At 37.7% G+C, this 21,766-nt stretch overlaps 1 protein-coding gene and 1 non-coding gene across 2 annotated transcripts; one reads left to right on the top strand and one right to left on the bottom strand.

Annotated features, from left to right (window-relative positions):
* Positions 1 to 9,596: 9,596 nt before the first annotated feature.
* Positions 9,597 to 21,074, bottom strand: LOC118774447 (protein Wnt-11-like). The gene is made up of 8 exons (XM_036523792.1): positions 21,033 to 21,074; positions 20,663 to 20,900; positions 19,984 to 20,282; positions 12,752 to 12,966; positions 10,957 to 11,192; positions 10,505 to 10,782; positions 10,111 to 10,403; positions 9,597 to 9,771 (listed from the first exon to the last, which is right to left on the bottom strand). The coding sequence occupies exons 1-8, from the start codon at positions 21,072 to 21,074 to the stop codon at positions 9,597 to 9,599; spliced, it is 1,776 nt and encodes a 591-aa protein (XP_036379685.1).
* On the top strand, positions 13,517 to 13,588 carry trnap-agg. The gene has a single exon. It is a non-coding gene; the product is annotated as a tRNA-Pro (tRNA).
* Positions 21,075 to 21,766: the final 692 nt, after the last annotated feature.

Raw genomic sequence — 21,766 nt, 5'->3', positions numbered from 1 at the left:
AAAGCTTGATAGTAACGTATGTGTAAACAGTTAAAAACATTGACATCATTCACAGAAGGTTGATACCATAAACAGAATTTACTGAAAATGGTGCTGAGTATGCTTGGACCAGATTCAATACAATAAATGACATAGACCCACGGTACACTATTTATTGACCATCTATTCATAATCCACAAGCTATGTTTGGGCAGTTACAGTATGGCAAGGCCATTGTCCAGCTCAGGTTGTAGTAGGCGTCGATGGATTCAAATGGTAATCCAAATGTCATGTTTGCTGAAGGAATAAATAGTTCACCGAGGCACCATCTGTGCACTGCTGCATACACTAACACAAATCATGGGCCACCAATAAAGTTATTGTACCATTTGGAAGAACTCTTGGTTAAGACAGGCTTTAGCTCAAAACCGTTTTTTCTTTTTTTTCTGTGGCAATGTGTAAGGTAGATTCATCTTTCCTTTTATGTTGCTAATTAGCTTTTCCATATGTGAAAATGGCAGCAGTTTGTTTTCATCACAAGAATGAAAAAGGATGTTCTAATTACCATGGCAGCACACCAAATAACTGGCTTGTTCATTAAAACAAAGAGCTTCTAATCTGTTATTACTACCCTTAAAATGTTTGATACATAAGGGAGCTTTCAGTTTGATTGTGACCACATTTCCTGATCACTCGTGGCAGGGGAATAGTCACATTAGTGTTCACACAGGCTGTTCATACTCAGCTTTAGTACCACTGCCGAGAGTAGATGTGCTCAGAAGTGTGCTAGTTTCATCCCTTATCTGCTTAATCAGTTTAATCAACCTATATGTCAACATTGTGAATAAAAGACTGTGGAGGGAGGGGTACTGTGTAAAGATACAAGTTTTAAATCAGATGAACTATCATGTGATCAAACTACTAACTGCCAGACATGATATATTTACAGATATTTCCCATATCTCACTCACCAATGGCAAATTTCTTAAACTTTCCATTGTAAGGTCTTTGTAGGGTACAGTAACTCTATTTAGTGGTCCCATAAATGTGAAATAATACAAAAATGAGATACACCAACAATATCCGAATGTGTAGCAAATGACTGCTTTATGCTGGTGATAACAAGGTGACAAACAGATGTTTAATTATTGTAAGAAATGCAAACATCTGCAGACAAATGGGGAAATGTGGATATATTCCAATTGTGTTTGTGATTGTGCCATCTTTCAATGAATGTCTTTTTACTTACATTCAGATTCTAAAAGCATTGTTTGTAAATTGGGTATAGTACCTTTACTATTTTTTTCTATAATATAAACTCAAGATGAAATTCAAGGCTGGATGCCAGCAGTCAATGGGCATATGACAAGTGAATGGGCCATTCACAGCAGTGAATGGAATGTCAGTGTAGCACAGTTGTAAGGAAAAGGCCTTGTAACCAAAAGTTTGCTGGTTTGATTCCCCGTTGGGGTAATGCTCCTGTACCCTTCAGCAAGGTACTTAACCTCCAATTGCCTCAGTGAATATCCAGCTGTATAAATGAATAACACATAAAAATTGTAACCTATGTAAGTGACTCTGGATAAGAATATCTGCTAAATGACATTGATGTAATGTAACAATGCTTATGAAGACCAAAGACACACACACACACATCTTGAAAGAATGATGACTGTGTTTGTAGATATAATTCCCTCATGGAGATGCATCAGTTGAAAGCAATAGTTGTTTTTTTTTTGTTTTCCTGCCCTAGTTTGCCTTGACAAGGGCATCACAGCTCTGACCCTGCTTATTGCAGTCACTGAACAGGGTCTCTGACCTAAAGGCAGATGGGTTATTTTAAGATGTTAAAAACTATGAGCCACTGACAGCCAGGGAATTTTTAAAGCAGTTCACTCACTCAAAAAAGGAACTCTGAATCAACTGAAATTCATTCTTAATTTGTACAAAGATACAAATATTTTCTTTTTATATCTTGGAAAAAAGAGATTCCATGGCCACGGTCAATGCACTCTCCACCAACTACCCAGTATATTGCAGCATGAGAGGCCAAAAGGGTAACTGTGTGTGTGTGTGTGTGCGCGCGCACATGTACCCATGTTACTAATACCAAATTTCAAATGCTGCTTCTTTCCTAAGAGAAGGAAATCATGTTATCCTTTTTATTTCTGAGGACTTTGTTGCATACTTGCTACGTCTTAATTCTTAACAAAGGATATGATTCTTGATTCTTCTTGATTCTTGATGAAACTACCAAAAATGAAACTGTTATTCAGTCTTTGGAAATGTCTAAAACATTGAATTCTCAATCCAGAGTGTTTATGTATGGTTAGGTAGGAATCGTGTCCTTAGTCATTCAAATACACTCTGTTATACACTGTTATGTGGTGTAAATTATCACAGCCAAATACAATGAGTTACTGATCTTCTTGAAATTCAAGCTCCACTAAACATAACTTAAATGTCACATTTTCAAAAATGTATCCTTCCCAAGAGGCAGAGATGTATTTAATCTATATAGTGTGAATGCTTGGAAAATTATCCATTGCAACAAGTGTGCAGTGAGTTCGCTGAAATTTAAGGAACTCCAATGATTCATTAAAGGTTTCTGCAATGATCATTTTTTTCATCCGTCATAGTAACGGACAGGCTTAAACATTTTCCGTTCTTACAAAATTTTGTGCGTCATTGAAAGTATCTCCACACAGGCATCATGATAGAGAGAAAGGCTGTATTTTACAAACCCTTAGCAGTTTCTCTAAACTGACATGCTCTACAATAAAAATCAGCAATGAGCTCTGGGAGTGACAGCAAGCACTACGGCTACGGCTCTGAAATGGACAAAACAGTAAGTTTTAACGTAAAACAACAGCAACGAATTACAAACTATATGGGCTAATTTGAAAATTATAGGGACATTACAAAGAGTCTTTTATTTGTAAAGTCTATGAAAGGATAACATACCAAACAACAGTTTGTGCTGTTATACATTTCATCACTTTGTTCCCTGATGCAATGATTCATGTACTGAACCTAGGCTAGTTGAGGATGGCTCAGGGCCATACGTGTCATTTACGCTGGGGACGCTGGGGACATGTCCCCACCACTTTTTGTCATGGCCCATTTTGTCCCTACCACTTTAAAAAGGTATGAACACGTCAAACCCGTCGTTGCCCCCAGGACTTTTCAAAACAAACTGACTCCCATGCTCAGGGCTGTCTTAAACTGATAAAGTCCTCCTTAGTTTCGTAATCTGTTGGTCCGTGTTTTGGAGTGTTAGTAGGAACATTAGACATTTTGTTAACTGCAGATGTAATACGTAGGCCTAGTGTTACACCTTAGACACAGGCTACAAGAGCTGAACGTGATATTTTGTGACTGTGCAGAGCAACATAGATCGCATTGTCTGTAAATCAACATGTTTAGTTTTTTTTGTCAGTCAAAATGACAAGTGGGATTTTTAAAGTCCATCAAAAAACTCAATGAATTCGATAAATGGTGGGTAATTCTCAGTCAATGAAAATCATGTTCACACATGGCCCAACACCAAGAATCTTGGACTGATACTAACATATACACAGATTTATACACATATACATATTTTCATTGACCTCCTGTGTGAATTTGGATGCCACACAATTTTGCTATACATGCAGCTGCATGTATAGTTGCCAGTAATCTGTTTTCGCCAGAGAGGCACATGAAGAGATGCATGGCCAAATATATGTCCAAAATGTTTTTCACATATATGGTTTCCATATGTTTGTCGCTCCTGTTAAAGGGTTCCTGTTTGAAAGAGAAGAGCAGTAATGTGGTATGTCATTTAATTCCTTGGTTGGCTGGTGTGTAAATAACTGTTCATTTTTATGAGAAGAATGGAACAAGCTAAATTTATTTCAAAGTGTGTTGCAGAAAGGCAAACGTATGCTTCTGCTTTTTTGGCTGTGTATATGCTTACACTTCTTTCCTTTGCAGTGGGTGCACAGTTAAAGATCTTCCATTTTCTTCCCTCAAGAGAGAAGTGGGCAATGTAAATAAAATAAGAATGGCAGGCAGAAACATGAGGAAAAGATTTGTTTGAGCTGCTGAAATGTCTCAGAAGGGCCATAGTTTGCCTGAGCGTCGGCTTGTGGCAAGTTTGTTTTTTTTTTCATTCTTCTTTCTAGCTACAAAAGAACCCCCCCCCCCCCCCCGCTTAAGCTCTAAGCATGACTTCCCTGTAGAAGAACTCAAACCTTTCCTGTGTCAAATGGCAACAGTAATGTTAAACATGGGCAAAGTGGGTGACACCAAAATTATTAGGCAAATTAAAGAAAAAGGAACACCTTGATCATCTTGATGGTCTAACAGCTCATGTAATCTGAGTGCCTTTGCCATGGGTCTGAACATTTAAGTTGCAGAACACAGTAGGAATGGTTTCAGGAAGAGGTAAGGAGTACCCAAGAGACGCAGCTCTGTGGATAGCAATAATGGGATCTGCAGAACTCCCTGTGATTGCTGTCCTAACTCTTTTTTTCTGCACAAGATCAGCAGGCCAGGAGCCAAGTTTATATTTCCTCTTTTACATTTCTTGGCTTGATACTAAACTCTCTGGCTCAGTGTCAAGGGAAATGACCTATATGTTTCAGTGGTGGGGTTTGAATAGTCTCTTTATTGTAATAGTGAACTGTATAGTATAGGCTAGGAAGTGTTTGGGGAATAGGCTACTCAACAAGTAGCATTTTTGTTTGAGGTTTGGTACAATTTAGTTTTGGGAGAGTTATTGCTTGGCCCTCAGAAGTGATATGATGTTGGACATAACCATATTTAGTGTATGAAATGTTCCAGAACATACACACATCGTGTTGTAACTAATGTAAAAAATTGATTAATTTGAACTTTTTCTTTTCTTTGTCTTTGAATTCAATATAAAACTATTTTGCCTTGACAAATAAATATAATGCATTATATGTATTCAAATAAAGAGCAGTGCTCAGCTAACAGCTCAAGTAAAATAAAAAAAGAGCTCAGCTAGAATGAAAATCAGCATTGATCATTTTCCAGGACCAGGACTGAAGAACAGTGGTATAAAATAACTCATATGGTAAACTCTACTGTGAAATCAAGATTAAATGTACTTTTCAGTTTTTTTTTTTCCTGGTAGTGTTATATTAACCCCATAACAGGCAAAACTGAAATAGAGGACGTGAGTTTAAATTTGGAAGCAGCAAGCACCTGTTACTTAGGCAATGGGCCTCCCAGCTGAATTGGTTCCCACATGTGTGTGAGAGAAATATCTCTGGCTTGTAAATCTTTGTCTTCACATTTGCACATAAATAATTGACACTTATGTGAAAGTCTTGTTTCATGTGCCCATCAATCATAGCACAACTACCTCAAGACAATGCTTGTCAATTCCTCCCTCTCTCCCATGGTTATATATTATCCATTACTGTAGCATTCTTCTGTTAAGACCTTAATCATGATTTGTGAGCTGCAGTTCACAGAACAACATTCACAACATGTGTTGGTGACTGCTGAACTGAAAATAACACAGGGCTTTTCTATGGCATTCACAATTATAGCTCCCTGGAAGCACACATGTCAACACAGAAGGCTTTTAATCATTGGTATTTTAGTTAGTATTTCATTAGTGGATGGACCCAACACTCATTTACATTTTTTAAGTTAGTATTAAAGAATGCAATTTCCTGACTAATCTTCTGGAAAGATTCATTGAGAGGGATTAGATCAAAAGCATAGTTAACAGACTTGAATCAATTTAAGAAATTCTTCTACTGAATGTCACCTCTTCTGTTATCTCTGCCTAAGAAAAAACTATGCAGCTCCTGATCTCCTGGCTGGGGAGGAGGCATAATTAGGATAAGAGATCTGCAAGTACAGATCATCACCACCCAAGGTGAAGCAACCACTTTTAAAGGGCAAAATGTATAACTGCATTTATAAGATCCAAGATCATTGCTTTTTGGCATTGAAACTCAGATTAAACCTCTCTGTCCCCAAAAGGTTCCATATGTGTTAATAAAACAATTTATTGTTTAGAACATTGCGTAGCCCTTATACTATCTGGTCCAAAGACCCAGCTCTGTGGTTATAGTATTACATTATATGACATAAAACAAGTGCTTTCCCCAGTATTTTGTAAATTAAAAACAGTAAATCCTTTACAAGCATGTCCAGCCATTATGTTCACTAGGAGTTATATATGGCCTAGAGAGAAGTCCGTTTTTGGTAGTACTCAAAAAATCAGAGTTATTCATCACACAATTAGAATGTGTTCTGTAAATACTGTTGTTGATTGTAAACCTGTCTTTGATTTAGTAACAATGGGTAGATAAGGTTTAGGTTACCATCAGCTGTCTTCAAACAACTAGACAAAATGGCTACTAGAAAAAAGGTGCTCATCTCTCTCTGAAATCTGAATTTCCTACTTATCTGTATTTATTAAGCTGTGATGGTTTGTCTTATCGTGAGAAAGTACTCTCTGTTGTAGATATGACATCTGAAGTTAACAGTGAGACTAATTTATAGAAAGTGCAGGTAGATGACAAACAGACCCCTTTCCCCTTATCTCTGTTCACGCTGATACAGTCTTGTCTGCTCTGCGCAAGGCGGGGAAGATTGTCTCCACATGGATTTGCAATAAAAAGGCACTGTTTCTCAGTGTTTTAAAGAGTTAAACTTTATATCAATGTAACTTCCATACACACTCTGCACATCCAGTAAATGAGTTCTCTGAAAGCAATGCAAAAATAGACATTCCAAAAACAAATCATAAGGACCATATCATAAAGAACATGCCTATGTAGTATCCCAGTTTGCACTTTTCTTCTCAGCATCCATCTGAAATTGTAATGTAACTATGTCTGTAAATATTACCATTTTATTTAGAAAAGCATGGATGATCTCCATGTCTTAGAAACTTTGTAACTTTTTTATCCAAAGGCAGCTGGACAGAGAGAAGAATGTTACACTATCTGTCAAGTTACATGATGGCAGGACACACTCCATACATATACAACATGGAGAGTTAGGCCCTTTTTAGGGTTTTAACTTTATTTGCTCACAGGCTACAGTTTCAGAGTGCACAAGTCAAACCAAAGGAGAAGACAACATGTAATAAAATGCTCTTATTTAATGTGAACTGCTCACTGATTTTGGACACGTCTCAAAAGAAACACCGTTGTTATACTACTATCATGTAGGATTTTAGACTGTTACTCAGATTTAAAGGTTCATACATATTACCTTTGTGCATTCATGTAGCCGCGAACATAAATCTAGCTCTGAATGAAGCTGTGGTTGGGAGTTATTTTATAGGAAGCTCCAAACATATGCAGAACAAAAAAAAATGTTTTCTCAGGTTTGGCCGTGCTGTGAGAGACACATAGGGAGTCAACCTGCTGAATTCTGAGCTGTGGCTACTGGAAATGTTGACACAATGTTGTTCAAACTATTCTGAAAACAGCAGCTGCAGACTTAGGAGGCCTTAATGTTGTCTTTTTTTCCCTTTGGGCTATTTTTCAGGAAAAAATCATCTATCATTCTGCCATTGCATATTTCATGTGCGGAACATCATTTGGTGAAGGTGATCATGTCAGAGATTTTTGTCATATGTCAATATCTGTGTCAGAATGAAAGTACACTTTGATGGCGTTCATGCTAAAATCTTATTAACATCTCCATTTTAAATGATTCTGTGATAGAAAATACACCCAATATACACAAATGAAGACATTTAGTCAGCTTTTTTGGATCAAAGCTGGTAGAATCATGGTTGATTAAAAAACAGGTTTTATGGGTATGTGTATGAGATAGATGAATGGTTCAAAACAAATTAAACTGAATTGTCGTTTTGGTGTGTGATGTGAATACATGTCTATTGTTATAATGAACTGACCCACAATTTAGACATTCTGTTTATTCTCAGAGGCTTGTTTTTAAGGGTTTGTCAATGAAAAATGACTTCCTGTCTCCATGCAGTGTGGAGTTACTTGAGTGCTCATTCACCCAGACAGCTGAGAAACCTACCATTTTAAGCAGTGTTTTCTTCCTTCAACTTATAAATGCTAAATAAATAAACCATAGACAGCTTAGGAAGAATGTTGGAAGTATGTGATAAAAGACAGCATGGTACCTATTAGTCCTCAGATAAATTAGTGCACTTCGATGCTGACAGGATCCTGAGCGATCTCTAGTCTGTGCTTGGGAAATTGGCCTACTGTATGTGTGGAAGAAACCTTCCCATGTCCAAATTAAAGGAGCATTGGGAACATTCAGAAGAGTAGCAAAAACTGCACCCATAGGCATTGCATTCTAGTAAAAACAAAGCCATTAATAGACATATCCAGCAGGTCCAGATTTCAGAATGAATTGATTATGCATGGATTTTTAAGGACACAGACAGTTTAACTGGTGGTCCTAAGTCCCTGTTAGTTGGTGGTCAAGCATAGCAATTGTTTTTAATTTGTCCCTCAAATGCTAATGGCTCAAGCACAAGTTATACAGAGCATGTAATCACAACATGTTGAAAATGTATAGCTCACAAAGCTCTGACATGTTCACTGAAAATGTTCACTTAACCTTGCAGTCCATTTAATTCAAGACTGCTTACTGTGTCTCAGTCCGGCTATAGATTTACTGAGGAGGTACCACAATTGCTTACCTTAAATTAATGTAATTGAAATAAATTACATACATAGATATTATATATGCTCATTTTAAAGGGTATTCACAAATCAAGATAATTGCAATACTGATCTCATGGGTTTGACCTCCTACTCCCCTTTTCTGATAAATTGGTTAAAAAACTTTTAAACAGGCCATGGAAAATACATTACAAAAATGTTTATTAAAATAAATAGAAAATTACAGTCTTTAGAAAAAATGGCAAATTGTGTAAATGTGTAATTCAACATAAAAGAATAATGCACTAGACTAAATTAACACTTTGTTCAGATCTGTCTGAATTACTTCTACAATGCAGCAGAAAATGAGTACAGTATCATTTGCTTTCAGAAGACAGACACTCTGCTGCAAACCAAAATACTGTCCAGTGCCCACAGAATATCTGAGTAAGGGTACAGTTTTTGAGTTCTTTTAGAAATGAGTTAATGAGTAAGGACTGGAGTTGTTTGTGTGCTTAAGAAGCTCTTCATTTTCACCTAGAAATCTGAAAGCTGACCGAGCAATTAGCATCTGGGGAGCTCTTGAATAGCCTTTTTTGTGATTCGTTCCATTGTTTCTCATTCAGTCAGCCCTCCATTCAAGGAGGAACTTTTTACCCTTTAAGCTTGCACTTCTATTGCTCCCAATCAATCACGTAAGCTGCTTTTCACAAGTATCAGTCTTCTGACAAAGTTGCAACCAGTGCAAGATGAAGCCCTCAAAGACATGATTTCACCTTTAGGAGGTTTCTGAAATCAGAATGGAGGACAGCTCAAGATTCTCACATTTCAGTGTCTGTTCCGTGGCCTTCATTCACAACACCACTTCAACTTGTTCTCCTTGCTCCCTGCACCCGATGGGAACTGTGGAAGTCCTTCAACTTGTTGTGAAAAAGTAGACTGGACGGGTGAGTATAGTGCTTCACGTTCATTCTCACAGTCTGGAAGAGTTTACTTGCACACATATCTCTCCACGGTCCTTTCACACTTCTTGCAGGTGACATAGCAGCACCAGTGATACTTGCACTGGCACCTCTCCACAATCCTCTCTGTGTATGCATTGTAGCCACGCCCACAGCACATCAGATTGCAGCTGTCACTACCATTGGATGTTTTATTGCACTGCCTAGGGACAAAAAGAAGCATGTCAATAAATAAACACCACATGGGAATGCTAAATATACTGTTTATGACATAAAATGCATTTCATTGGCACTGTGGTACTAATATATTTATTTTGGCTATTAAAATTCAGGCTGTTTTGTCAGGCTTAATCCAGACACACTTCTTCACTGTAGAAGGTATGAATATTGACTCAATCAGTAAAGGATAATGGAAAGAGAGCGGCCATTCAGTCAGATGTGAGTAACATTAATATTTTGATAACACTACCATGATATTTTAAAAATAACCTGACAAACAAGCACCGGGGAAACTGTTATTTTTACAATAATGAAAGCAATACCTGTCCTGTGTGCCGAATGACCCATGCTTTTCATTCTGTGTGCAGTAATCCGGGGAACTGACCAAGTAGACCAGTTCGCTCTCTCTCACGGGTCTGACATCAAGTTCTCGGGGCACCAGTTGCCTACGTGTCCCCACGTGGCGGTGAATCACTTTTGTGGCTGCTAAATACTTGGACTTCAGATCCGCAGCAATGTGATTAATGTCATGTAGCCCTTTCCAACACGTCTTAACGGAGCAGGACCCTGACACGCCATGGCACTTGCACTTCGTTTCCATAGCATCAACGAGTGACTGAAAAGGAAGTGGTATTGATTATTAGTGATATTGTTGTTATATTTGATATTGATCAACAATTAAGATATTAATAACGACATATTTAAGATTGAAAATACCTGTCTTCCAACAGCATTGTTGTGTAGGTGCATCAGGCGGAATGCCTGCGAGCCAGATCTGCTGTTTTTCATGGGTGCATCGGAAAAAGCGGAGCCCATCTGCAGACCATAACGAAGGTTGTCACCGCAGCCGCCCCATCTGAAGTCAGGACCTGCCTGTTCCGCAGGCGCCGGCGCGCAAGAACAGCTAGGGAGCTCGCCAGACGCACAGGCTCTGGCAATAGAGTGACTCACGACAGCGGCAGCCAGAGAAAACACAAATGCCGATTCTCGCGTACCTAGTGAAGCACAAATGATGATCAATTAGAAAGATAGCTCGTGCTGTTAGAAAATAGAAAAACAATAATACTTAATAATAATAACAACAACAACAATAATAACAATAATACTGAATAACAGAAAAGCAACAATAATTTCAATAATAAAAAACAATAGCAAAGTTACAACTCTACCTTTCGCCAAATCCGGCATAAAATGCGGTGCGTTTTCAATCGATGAACAATTCCATCTCATGTCAGAAAAAGTGCTCTGGCACGTCAGTTTAGTGAGTTTGGCCGCATGGACAATGCTGTGCATCAGCTCCAGATTCCTGCGGCAAAGCTGCAACTGATCAGGAACTAGCCCGTCCAGTAATCTGCAATGATGGGTTTGGTTCCAGCCCACTGAGCTCCCGTTCACTGTGAGTCCACTAAACAGAAAGTAAGCAGACATTCCATTCAGTATGTATCAACTGTTTCAAAACATGACATCACAGAAGATGTAAACTTCAGTAGTTAATCAGGATTGCATTTAATCACAATTATCAATAATTTCCAAAATAAAGATACTAATAAAAAGAAAAGGTAAAATAACTAAACTTTCATACTTACAGCCAATGAATAGCTCCACAATGATGCGTCCACAGCAGAAATGTAATTAAAAACAACATTTCAGCTGGGTAACTGTTTTCAGTGCAAAAGAAGAGAGTATTCACTTGTGAAAATCAATTGGTCAAGGCGATATTCCTTATGCAGTGTACGGAGAAATTGTAATCCAGACAGAGGAAACGCAGGTTGTATCCAAACGCCGACACACTGCTTTCTTTACGGTGAGCCTTATAGTTCACTGCTCAGATGTTTTGTGGCTTGACTCTTTATAGGGAACCACTTGCTACAAGCCACGCCCCTTTCTGAAAGGGACCCCTCTCTGGTTTCGTATAGAATGAATTACGTTTATGCACTACACTACTCTCCAACAGGTATTTTTCCAGTGTGTTTGCAGACGTTCAAATCAAAAGGACTCTTAAAGCTGTGCACATTGTCAGTAAATCTAAGCCCTTCATACTACTTATCTTGTAAAAGGCATACTCATTACACCTCATACTCCTCATACACCTTATACCCATAAGATGGGTATACTAAGATATACTATACTCATTAAAACATTAGACAGTCCTATAGCTACTATATGTTTAGCCTACCTAGTGCCACTGACACCCGCGGTAAATAGTATTTCTTAATAAAAGAAGTAGGCTAAATCACGCTTTTTGGACATAATGTCATTTATTTGTGTGTTTGTTGATTAAGCAGACGCTGTTACTCAGTTCGGCGCACAGGTGTAAGGCAGCTATGAACTATAACCTTGAAGAGTAATGACTATATTTTCCTCTCAACAAACAACACTTGTTCCTATGCGAAAATATTGTGGTTTATAACTTAGACCTATATATTTAATGTCCCTTGTAGTAGGCTATAGGCTAGCTAAATGGCACTGATGACTTGCTTAAACTTTGATAACTGTATTTATTCATGTCGGTCATCTGTTTAATCTTCGTTTCAAGCATGCCCTCTAATCGCCATAAACATTCAAATGTAGGCTACAAACTGCTATAAAAATAAAGGCTTTAAAATGTGTCTTGGTAAGATAGGCTTTTATTAAAGTCCTTTGAAGATTTCTTTTGAAACAAGATACAACCACCCTAATCTGTAGAAGAATGGAATTTATGGTGCACCATCGTTCGGTCCTTGTCTTTCAAAGAGGGTCCACCCTTATCCATCTTTAAATGTTTGTATATCAGTCCAGTCGGTTCGCTGTGGCATTTGTAATGTGAATTTACTATACTACAATACGGGTTTCGTTTACAGGTGGATGTTACAAGTGACTGCGAATGCCCGTTCTATCACAGAATTAGTCAGTAAAGTGACCGTATCATTCGTTATGTAAATTAGGGCTTTTTCTTGCGAATTTTCTTATGTTGTGTCTGTCTACCTGGGAGAATGTGTGGAGCAACTGGCAGCTCTGGCAGTCTTCATTTGCAAAAATGACTCAAAGTCTGCTGCTTTTACAGGGTCTATGCCCAGTGAGGCCACCCCGCTCAGATTCTTCAGATCGCTTGGCCGTAAATCTACCACCCTCTTTTGACCTCGTATCCCGGGATCGTCCTCCGTCTGTTTTGTCCCCTGTGTGGTGAATCGAGCTTCCTGCTGCGGTCAGAACAGCAGAGACTCAGGCTACCTTTTATCGCAGACTGAAACCTTTTTAGGCTACAACTCAGCCCACCCCCATTACCCCAAATACCCAAGTGTGATCATTCGATCCCCTGTGTGTTTCTATATAACTGTGTTATGTAGAAGTGTAACCAACTCAAGGATTATGTGTAAGTATTTATGCGGTGATTTACCAGGGTACGTGTTAGCATAGTATGGTAGCCTATAGTCCCTCTGTCATAGGCTATATGTAGCGTTTGATTTCCATGTTGATCGCGCTTTCGATTTCACTGTTTGGGACTGACGCCTATTCTTGTGGTTAATGGCATCCTGTTTGTACAACTTTTCATGCCATTTTAGCAGATGTGCTTTCTGGATAAGAGCGCCTGCAGATGACAATAAGTATAGTATCCCTTACATAACATTAAACCAAAAATACATAGCCTTCTCTATTGATAAACTAACAAAATAATCAGCTAACTACAATGTAACAGGGCCACATCGTCAGGAGTGGATAAAACCTACAGACATCGGGACTTTGCCCTGTGGCTCGTTGGTCTAGGGGTATGATTCTCGCTTAGGGTGCGAGAGGTCCCGGGTTCAAATCCCGGACGAGCCCTACATATTTTTAATAGGCTAAGAATACCATGTCCTTATATTACTAAACAGAACTATGTATACGCCTAGAATAGTGGCGCAAAATATACGTTTTGTTGTAAAATAACGCGCCTATAAGATGCAACAATTGGGAATACTGTTACTCCAGTGCATAAAGCTTTTATAAAACAAATAAACAAACAACAAAGCATCTGCTGGAAATTACTACCGGGCGGCATCGATTAATTTGGTTTGAATACAGGTCTTTATTATTGAATGGAAGATTCAATAATGCCAGTGACATTAGCTCAGCAAACCCGTCCGACGAGTATAATTTTCCAACTTTTACACGCCTGGTGGCGATACTCACTGTTTCTGGCACCTTCCCAGCCCACCAAACATGTAGGCTAAATGCTGGAACTTGCCACTTCCTGGTCCTTTTGTAAATTTGTTAAAATACACCAAACGATTATAATACATGAAAAGCTGTCATTTTCTCACCCTCGTGTTTGAACTGGCCATTGCATAATCGTACTATTAACAAACACGCTTAAGGGACATTTCGCAGATTCGCACCCTTAAAACCGAAAGATCAGAAGTGTGTGATCCATTCATTCTTTGTCGTTTTGAATGTGGAGTTTCCTGACAGGGGCATTCATAGATTAACACGTGTATATTGCACCGCATTGCTAATTCCTGTCAGGTTGTATATGTAAACTAATCTGAGAATACTCGTTTGAGATAATTTAAATACATGTAGCTACTTAAATCGGCGTCCTTAATGTTTTTGGTTTATACTTCACGGTGTGGAACGAGAGAACCGCAGAGTTATTTGGAATAAATAAATATGAACATGCAGCAAGATGCAAGAGTGACATGTATGCATTATTTGACTGTAACAACCTGACTGTCTGAGAACGACCATTATGCTTGAACGTAAAGTAAACTAATCCAATGGAGTAATCCTTTCTGTTACTTCCGAATCAAAAGGGACTTTGCAATCAAAAGGGAATCCACTTCATTTTCTGTCTTTTATACAAAAGACTTCGAGGCAATATCATTCTTTGTTTGGTCTTGCAATGTTTTTCCTCTCGCACCATTTTATGTTAATTTCACTTTGTCGTGCGGTGATATAATCACGCCGTTTTTTTCATGTAATACTTTTGTGCCCAACAATCCTTAATTTAAAACAGACAGCAAAACAAACAAGGTGGCAGGGTCTCAGAAGTACAGTGGTTGTGGTTCATTATCTGCACGTGGTATGAGTCTTTAGTGATTAAAAGACGTTTTTAGGGGAAATCAGTAGGCTATAGTAAAGGTTTTATAATCTACTGTTTATCTAACCCCCCATTATATTCCCACCATGAGGGAAGGTTACCTTTTCTTCTGAAGTATTTAGTAGACTGGCTTTGAAGACCTTATTAGTGGCTTAAGTAGTCTAATTGAAACTACTCAATGAAGCCACATCTCAGAACACTCTGGTTCTAACACACTGAAAGAGTGATACCAGGGGGCTGGTAATCTGGTAATACAAGTGTCATTGTCAGTTACTGGATTTGTACATATACTGCAGGATTTCTTACTGAAATAAAACTTTAAAATATTGATAAATATTTCCTCATAGAACAAAGTCAACTAGATTTTAGTAGTCATCTGTTTGACTTGACTGTTTCAGGCATGCTAGTACATTCTCAAATAATTTTAATACAGTGTGTACATTGCTTTACAGGAATCATTCAGGGGTTGGGAAGTGGGAAGGTAAGATGTGAAAATATTGCTGAAGACTCACTAGTCAGCACCACACCCTGAATTCACCTTCTTGATTAAATTTCTTTAAATAGAGGGAGTTTATCTTTGTCAATTTCCTCATCTTTCTTTCTTTTACTTTTACTACCTTTGTAATTCTTAACTCAAATCATTGCTTATTGTGAATTGTGAATAAGCAATCTAAATTGCATTAATCTACGGTGTCTCTGCTTACAACACAAATGTGAATAAGTGTTCAATGCATAAGTGTACAAAATACTGTTGGTATAGCTACAGAGATAGAGATGGAGGAAGGAAACAGTACTTTGAACTCAGTATGTTATAAAGTGTAGGTTTCTTTAAAGCAATGCAATAACATTTCTTGCCAAGAATTCTACACTGATTTTTCAATCAGTTCAGATTTAGACTTGTAGAATTATGTGTAAGTAATACAATTAAAATGAGATGACAAAATTACCAAATTAGCCTGTTTTGTCAATGGTACATACATTGCTTTTGCTGGTGTTTTCAGAGATGTCATGTACTTCCCCTCACTTTGTTTTGAGTATGTAGAGAAAAGGCTTCTGACTGAGACAGTATGTTTGGTGTTAATAGAATATCCTTTATAATAAAGCAAACATGGACAGAAAAAAAAAACAAACAGAAAACTGGATGTTTGATATGATTTGATGTTTGCATGATTGCATACTTTCCAATTGCAATTTTCCAGTGTGAATTTTTCACTTTTTTGTGTCCAATCACGTGTGCACAGTTAAGCATTGACCATGCCTGTACCACAGTCTTTTTCTATGTATATTTTCCTTTCATTTCTTTGAAAATTCTGTTCAAGGGGTTTATGCTCAAGGGCTTTACCCTTCTCTGTAACCTGTCTGTTGGCTGCTTATTCTGACTGATTTACACAACATAAACAGACCAATAAACAGCTGAATACACCTTCCGGATGTGGGTTTTGATCTTCAGAGGGCTGATTTTAGCTTTCATGTAATCTAGACAACCAGGACCTCAGTGGAGCAGGACCATCTTTAAACACTGCATGAACTAGGTCTGAAATATATTGTTTTAATTTTTTATGGGCTCCGATACTTTGACTCAATCGCAGACACAGAAAGCTGCTGATTGGAAACCAACATATTTCTTCTTAGTAGTAGTAGTAGTAATAGTATTAGGTAGTAATAGCAGCAATAGTGGTAGTTGTAGTACATGCAGATGTTTTTTCTTTTCTATCAAGCACAGCTTTGTTTTTGAGGATGCCAAAAGATACATAATTTCAATTCAGATTATAAATTATTTATAAACTGTATTTTTCATCACAAAACAACACAAAAGTATTATGTGTGTTTGGTATGTTATTTGCAGGTTTAATATGGGTTGATAATTATCTCTCATTGTACTACATTATTGAAAATTTAGTACAATTTACAGGGGTCATTATGAATGCTTTTGTTGGAATTAAAAATTAACCTCTTTTATAGACTCTGTTCTATTTCAGTGCATGCAGATTAACATGTTAACTGTGAAAATGTATTACTGCAAAAACAACTGCATGTCAGTGCTACATCAAATCACTTGATAGTTTAATGTACCAATCAACAAATTAGGTTTGCTTTGTGTACAGTATTTTAAGTAACACTGATCTACCTGCCCTTATGCTAGCACTTGCTCAGGACATGCCTAAATGCAAGCTGAATGTTGGTACTGTTATTTTACTTAGACTCAGCTGTTGGACAGCTTTTTTCTGAGGCTCACTCATAGAACAGACCTAAGAAGTCTTGTTCAGTCACTAGGGGAGCACTAGGAGGCCTGAAGATCGGCATTTAGAGGCATATCTGACTGTTACCAGCACTGTGAACGGAGTTTCGTCTTTAGCCTATCCCCAGGTGGGCTAAGAGACAAGAGACAAGTTTTTTTTTTCAACATTTCAGTTGGGCTATTTAAAGCTCTTGTTTCACATGAATATTTGGAATGTATTTGAACACATGTATTCACACACAAATGTATTCAGAATACATTTAAGTGTCCTGTTACACCCATTTTACACGGCTCACCTTTGTAGTCCATACCAATACACAGTTCTGAAGGGAGAGGATGTTTATTTGACTGACGACTCCCAGTAGCGTCCCTTTTTTGTGAAAGCTGTTTTACCTCAAGAGGATCCTTCCTTTTGTCGGCTTCCCAGGTGGGTTTTTGGGGGCAAGGACTCCTAAAAGGTGAGAGGGTGTTCATGTTTATGAAAGGTGGGAATGGGGGTGAGTCTGTATGTAGTGGGGGTTGTCTTTCCTGTCTCTCCCCTCCCTCTACCACTAATGCTTATTCAGGGCAGCAGAAGTTAGCCGTTTCTCCAAAGGTCAAACGGACACACAAGACAACAATGAGGTGTGTATTGTAGTTTTCACAGGCAACCCTTTGAAATTTATTGGGTTTTGGTGTTTCTCATTGAGGTGACTCACCTGAGTGGCTCCAGTATAAATTGAGCTGCGTGAGAGAATCTCACAAAGCTATAAAACTCATCTAACTTTTTAATCAATATACAGTATAAACAGCTATAAACCCCCAGGTTCTATTTTTCTTTTTGGGGCTTTGGCAGCTTTACTGCCAATGCACATGTATTTTGTGTCTTCTAATAGAATGTGATTTTGGGTTTTTCTGTGAGTTTTATTTTGTACTGCAAAAAAGGATACGCACAATAGGAGGTACTGTCTGTACTGGATGCAGTAATTACAATATATTACAATGAAAAATACGATGACAATATGTTACCTGTTACCCTCTGAAATACTCAAGATGAGTCAGGCAGAAATTATTTGTAATTTCATAATGGTTTTAACTTGCTTTAACTTGCTTTATGTTATTGGGTCATACTGTGGTCATTATGTGATGGAGTAGAATCCCCACTGTGGAAGATCTGAATTTAATTTTAATACACAGAAGAAGATTAATTTTTTTGCAAATTATGAATGAAATGAGCTGTTGAATTTTAAAGAAAGTCCTTATGTAATTGCATGTCTTAATAAGCTTATTATCTTGGGTCAGCAGATTTCTCATCATTTCTCATGTGTGATTCATAACACTATGTCCATAATGGTGTTATCATTATTTAAAATGTTTCTCTCAAATGTTTAACTCAATAAAAACCTTGACTACAAACAAATGAGAAATATCATTACTGATAATGTGTTTTCATTATATGTTACTTAGAACATTTATTATTATTTATTCTCAAACCAAGTAATGAAAAAAATACTAAATATGTACGTGAAATTAGCAAAAAGTGTAAATGGTGTGTAACTCAAACAGGTTCTATCCTTATTATGAATTAATATCTCTTATGGGACATCACAGAAGATTGAACAGGCTATAGAATTTAAAGGGTATATAACAGCTGTAGAGTTGTGAAAATCTTGATTCTGATAATTAAAAAAGAAAAATGAAGGCTGAAAAATGTGGCTGAATTACATACTTCACTGGTGTCATAACTTCTAGCAAATCTCAAAACATATCAGTTATCCCCTTAAATATATCTTGACTAATGATAATTTTAAGTCACCACTGTACTCCAGATATGCAAGAATAATTAAAAATGCAATACTTGTTTAAACTCACATTAAAGCCAATTTCTCATTGGCTATTAAATGGTATGTAATTTCACAGATCTGTTGCAAAAAATATGGAAGAATAACCATGTGACTGAAATAAATAAACTGAGAAATCATAACGAGGTTCATGATCATCCTGTTTGTCATTTTGTCATTTTGTCAAAAGGAAGGCACTGTGTAACACACAACCCAAAGCAATGAAGGTGAAAGTGTGGCGATTCATAACAAAATGGGTGCCAGTGGTCTACTAACTGTACAATGTTGACCTCTAGTGGATGGAAATCACATGACATTGCCACAGAATTACATACTGTACCTATGCAAAGAACAGCTACGCTAACCGATTTCATAACAAAGTAACAGTTTTTAATGTAACGTCAACGTAATTGTAATACATATAGTCATAGATATAAGGTCTTAATATTCCTCAATATGCCTTCATTATTTTATTAAAAGACACTAAGCGCTGTTGTCTGTCACAGCAATGGTAGTTTACCTTGCATTCAATTGTGTGAGGTTAATATGCCACGTACACACCAACTCAATGTCTCTAACAAAACTGATTTTTTGAATTTTGATTTGTAAAATCAAATTATTTCCCTCAATGTTTTATCTTCTTGCAAATGTTTTTTTTTTTTTTCATTTTAGTTCAGGTGTCTAAAAATGTAGAATACAAACATATTTTTAAAATTTGACCAGCGTGTTTATCTTGTGTGCTGACTTGGCATGGAAGTGAAGCAGCGCTCAGTCAACTTGTGACAACAGGGAAGAAATGAGTAAAGGAGAGAGGAGAGGTTAATAGTCAGGACCAAAAGGACAGAGGGATAGAATTTATATTTTTCAAAAGTAACATTTGCTTTGCTCTTCAGGAACGCATTTTAAAATTGCTACTTTACCAAGGTCAAAGGGTTGACATTTTGTATTTGATAAAATGTTTATTGTGTAACAATAAAAACAACCTTTAATGTATGGTTAGGCAATGTCAGTGCAGAAATGTTTTTCATCTGACAGGCACACAAAGCAGTTTAGTTCCGTAACCCATATCCTGGGGGCAAACCTGTGGAGGCTTGTGGTCTTGCAGTTTTCTGAGCACAAAGTTCTTTGTTGTTATCATCACAGTGGAGAGGCTTTTGAATACAGGTGGAGGCAGGAGCTGAAGCGAGAGAGGGGAGGACAGATTTGGCTTCCCTGTGATCTTCATCCTCAGGTGCTCCAAATGTGATGCCTCTTTGCTGCTGTACTGCTGGAGGGGCAGTGGGGGCTTGCGGTCCTGTGGTTGTCTTTTTTCTGCTTTGACCAACTCGGTGGAGGTGCCGTCTCCACATCCACAGAAGATACTGCTGGCCGTAGCTTGGGCTAGGCACAGAGGTTGGGGAAGAGAAGGCTTAACAATCCGACGTTTGCTCAGAGGCACTTGCATCTTAAATATTTAATTCATCACATAATATCCTTAAAAAAATAACCATTTAATCCAAAGTGTTTGTTTGATATAGTGTTTCATTTGTGAATGAATATTAAAATTCATCAAGAGCAAGCTCCTACATAAATTATGTGACATTATAGCGGATTGAGAGGTGGGATAGTATTGTAAGGGTTACACGCAGGGACTACAGCGTAACTACAGGGTACAGCATAGTAATACAGTTTTTAAATTACATTTATATTTTGGACATTATGTTTCTAATTTTATGTAAAATAAACAACCTCTACCACCAGGACTAAGTGTAATCAAATACATGTCCATTTGTCTTCACTGGCGGAGGCTGTGTTAAAGTTGAAAGCTGGCTCCAGGGTCTTAGATTCCTCAGGCTTGTTCTTGGGCAGGCTGGTCTTGCTAAGGGGGAGCTCAAATATAAAAGTAGTATCTGACTCCTTCCCCTCATCACAGAGTAAGGCAGAAGGAGTGGTGATGGTCTCCTGCTTCTCCTCTGGCTTTTTAAAAGTGAAGGTGGGCAGCTCTGGCACCTCAATAATCTATTAAATAAAATATACTAATCATTTTTCAGACATGATCATACAATTTCACCCTTCCTTCTGAGGCAGATTGACAGGAAGCAGAAACACTCTTCTCTATTTTTACAACCGTGATAAAGTAGTCATCCTGACGTTTGTCTGTGGGGGACATTTTTCTGACTTGTAGTTGGCCATAACTCTCCAGTAGAGGCGCTAATAATAATATAATATAATATAATATATAATATTATATATTATAAGACAACACAGTCAGAATAACAACTTGCTGGTCCGCAGCACTTGGAAACTCCAAGCATATGGTGCAATGTGCATAGGTGCATTCTTCAGTTTTGTCAGACCCAGGGAAAATCTTAATGCCAGCTCTCAACAATTTTTTTTCCCCCACACAGCCTCATATACTTGTTTGGACCCCAAGGAAACAGAGGAACTTAGCTGTCTTCCTTTATTCTTTTTCGTAGGATTTGCCCAGGTTTATGGGTTACCATGGATACCATGGCACAACGTTTAGAAGTACAACAATTACAAAGCCAATATTGAAATGGCTTAGCAATGCGTTTCAGCTGACATACCTTCATCAGAGTATACAAAGACAATGAGAATGCAAGGCTATGCATGAGCTACTCACACAGTCAAAATCAGGTACAGGTAATCACTACCACCACTGTGGCAGCATAAACTTTGTAGAATAAAAAAGCAAGGAATCAAATGGATGTTCAGATAATATCACAGTAAACAAGTAATTCACAAGCTGAATTAAAAACTATAAAGCATGGAACACCATCAAAATAATCCGGCACAATACCAATGAGACACAACAAGGCAGCGTAATAGTACAGCCTACATATTGCAAACTGTAATGAGAATAG

The sequence above is a fragment of the Megalops cyprinoides genome, chromosome 3, assembly GCF_013368585.1.
Source record: "Megalops cyprinoides isolate fMegCyp1 chromosome 3, fMegCyp1.pri, whole genome shotgun sequence".
NCBI lineage: Eukaryota > Metazoa > Chordata > Actinopteri > Elopiformes > Megalopidae > Megalops > Megalops cyprinoides.
Note: the sequence above shows the minus strand (reverse complement) of the source record. Positions and strands in the feature narration are given on the sequence as shown.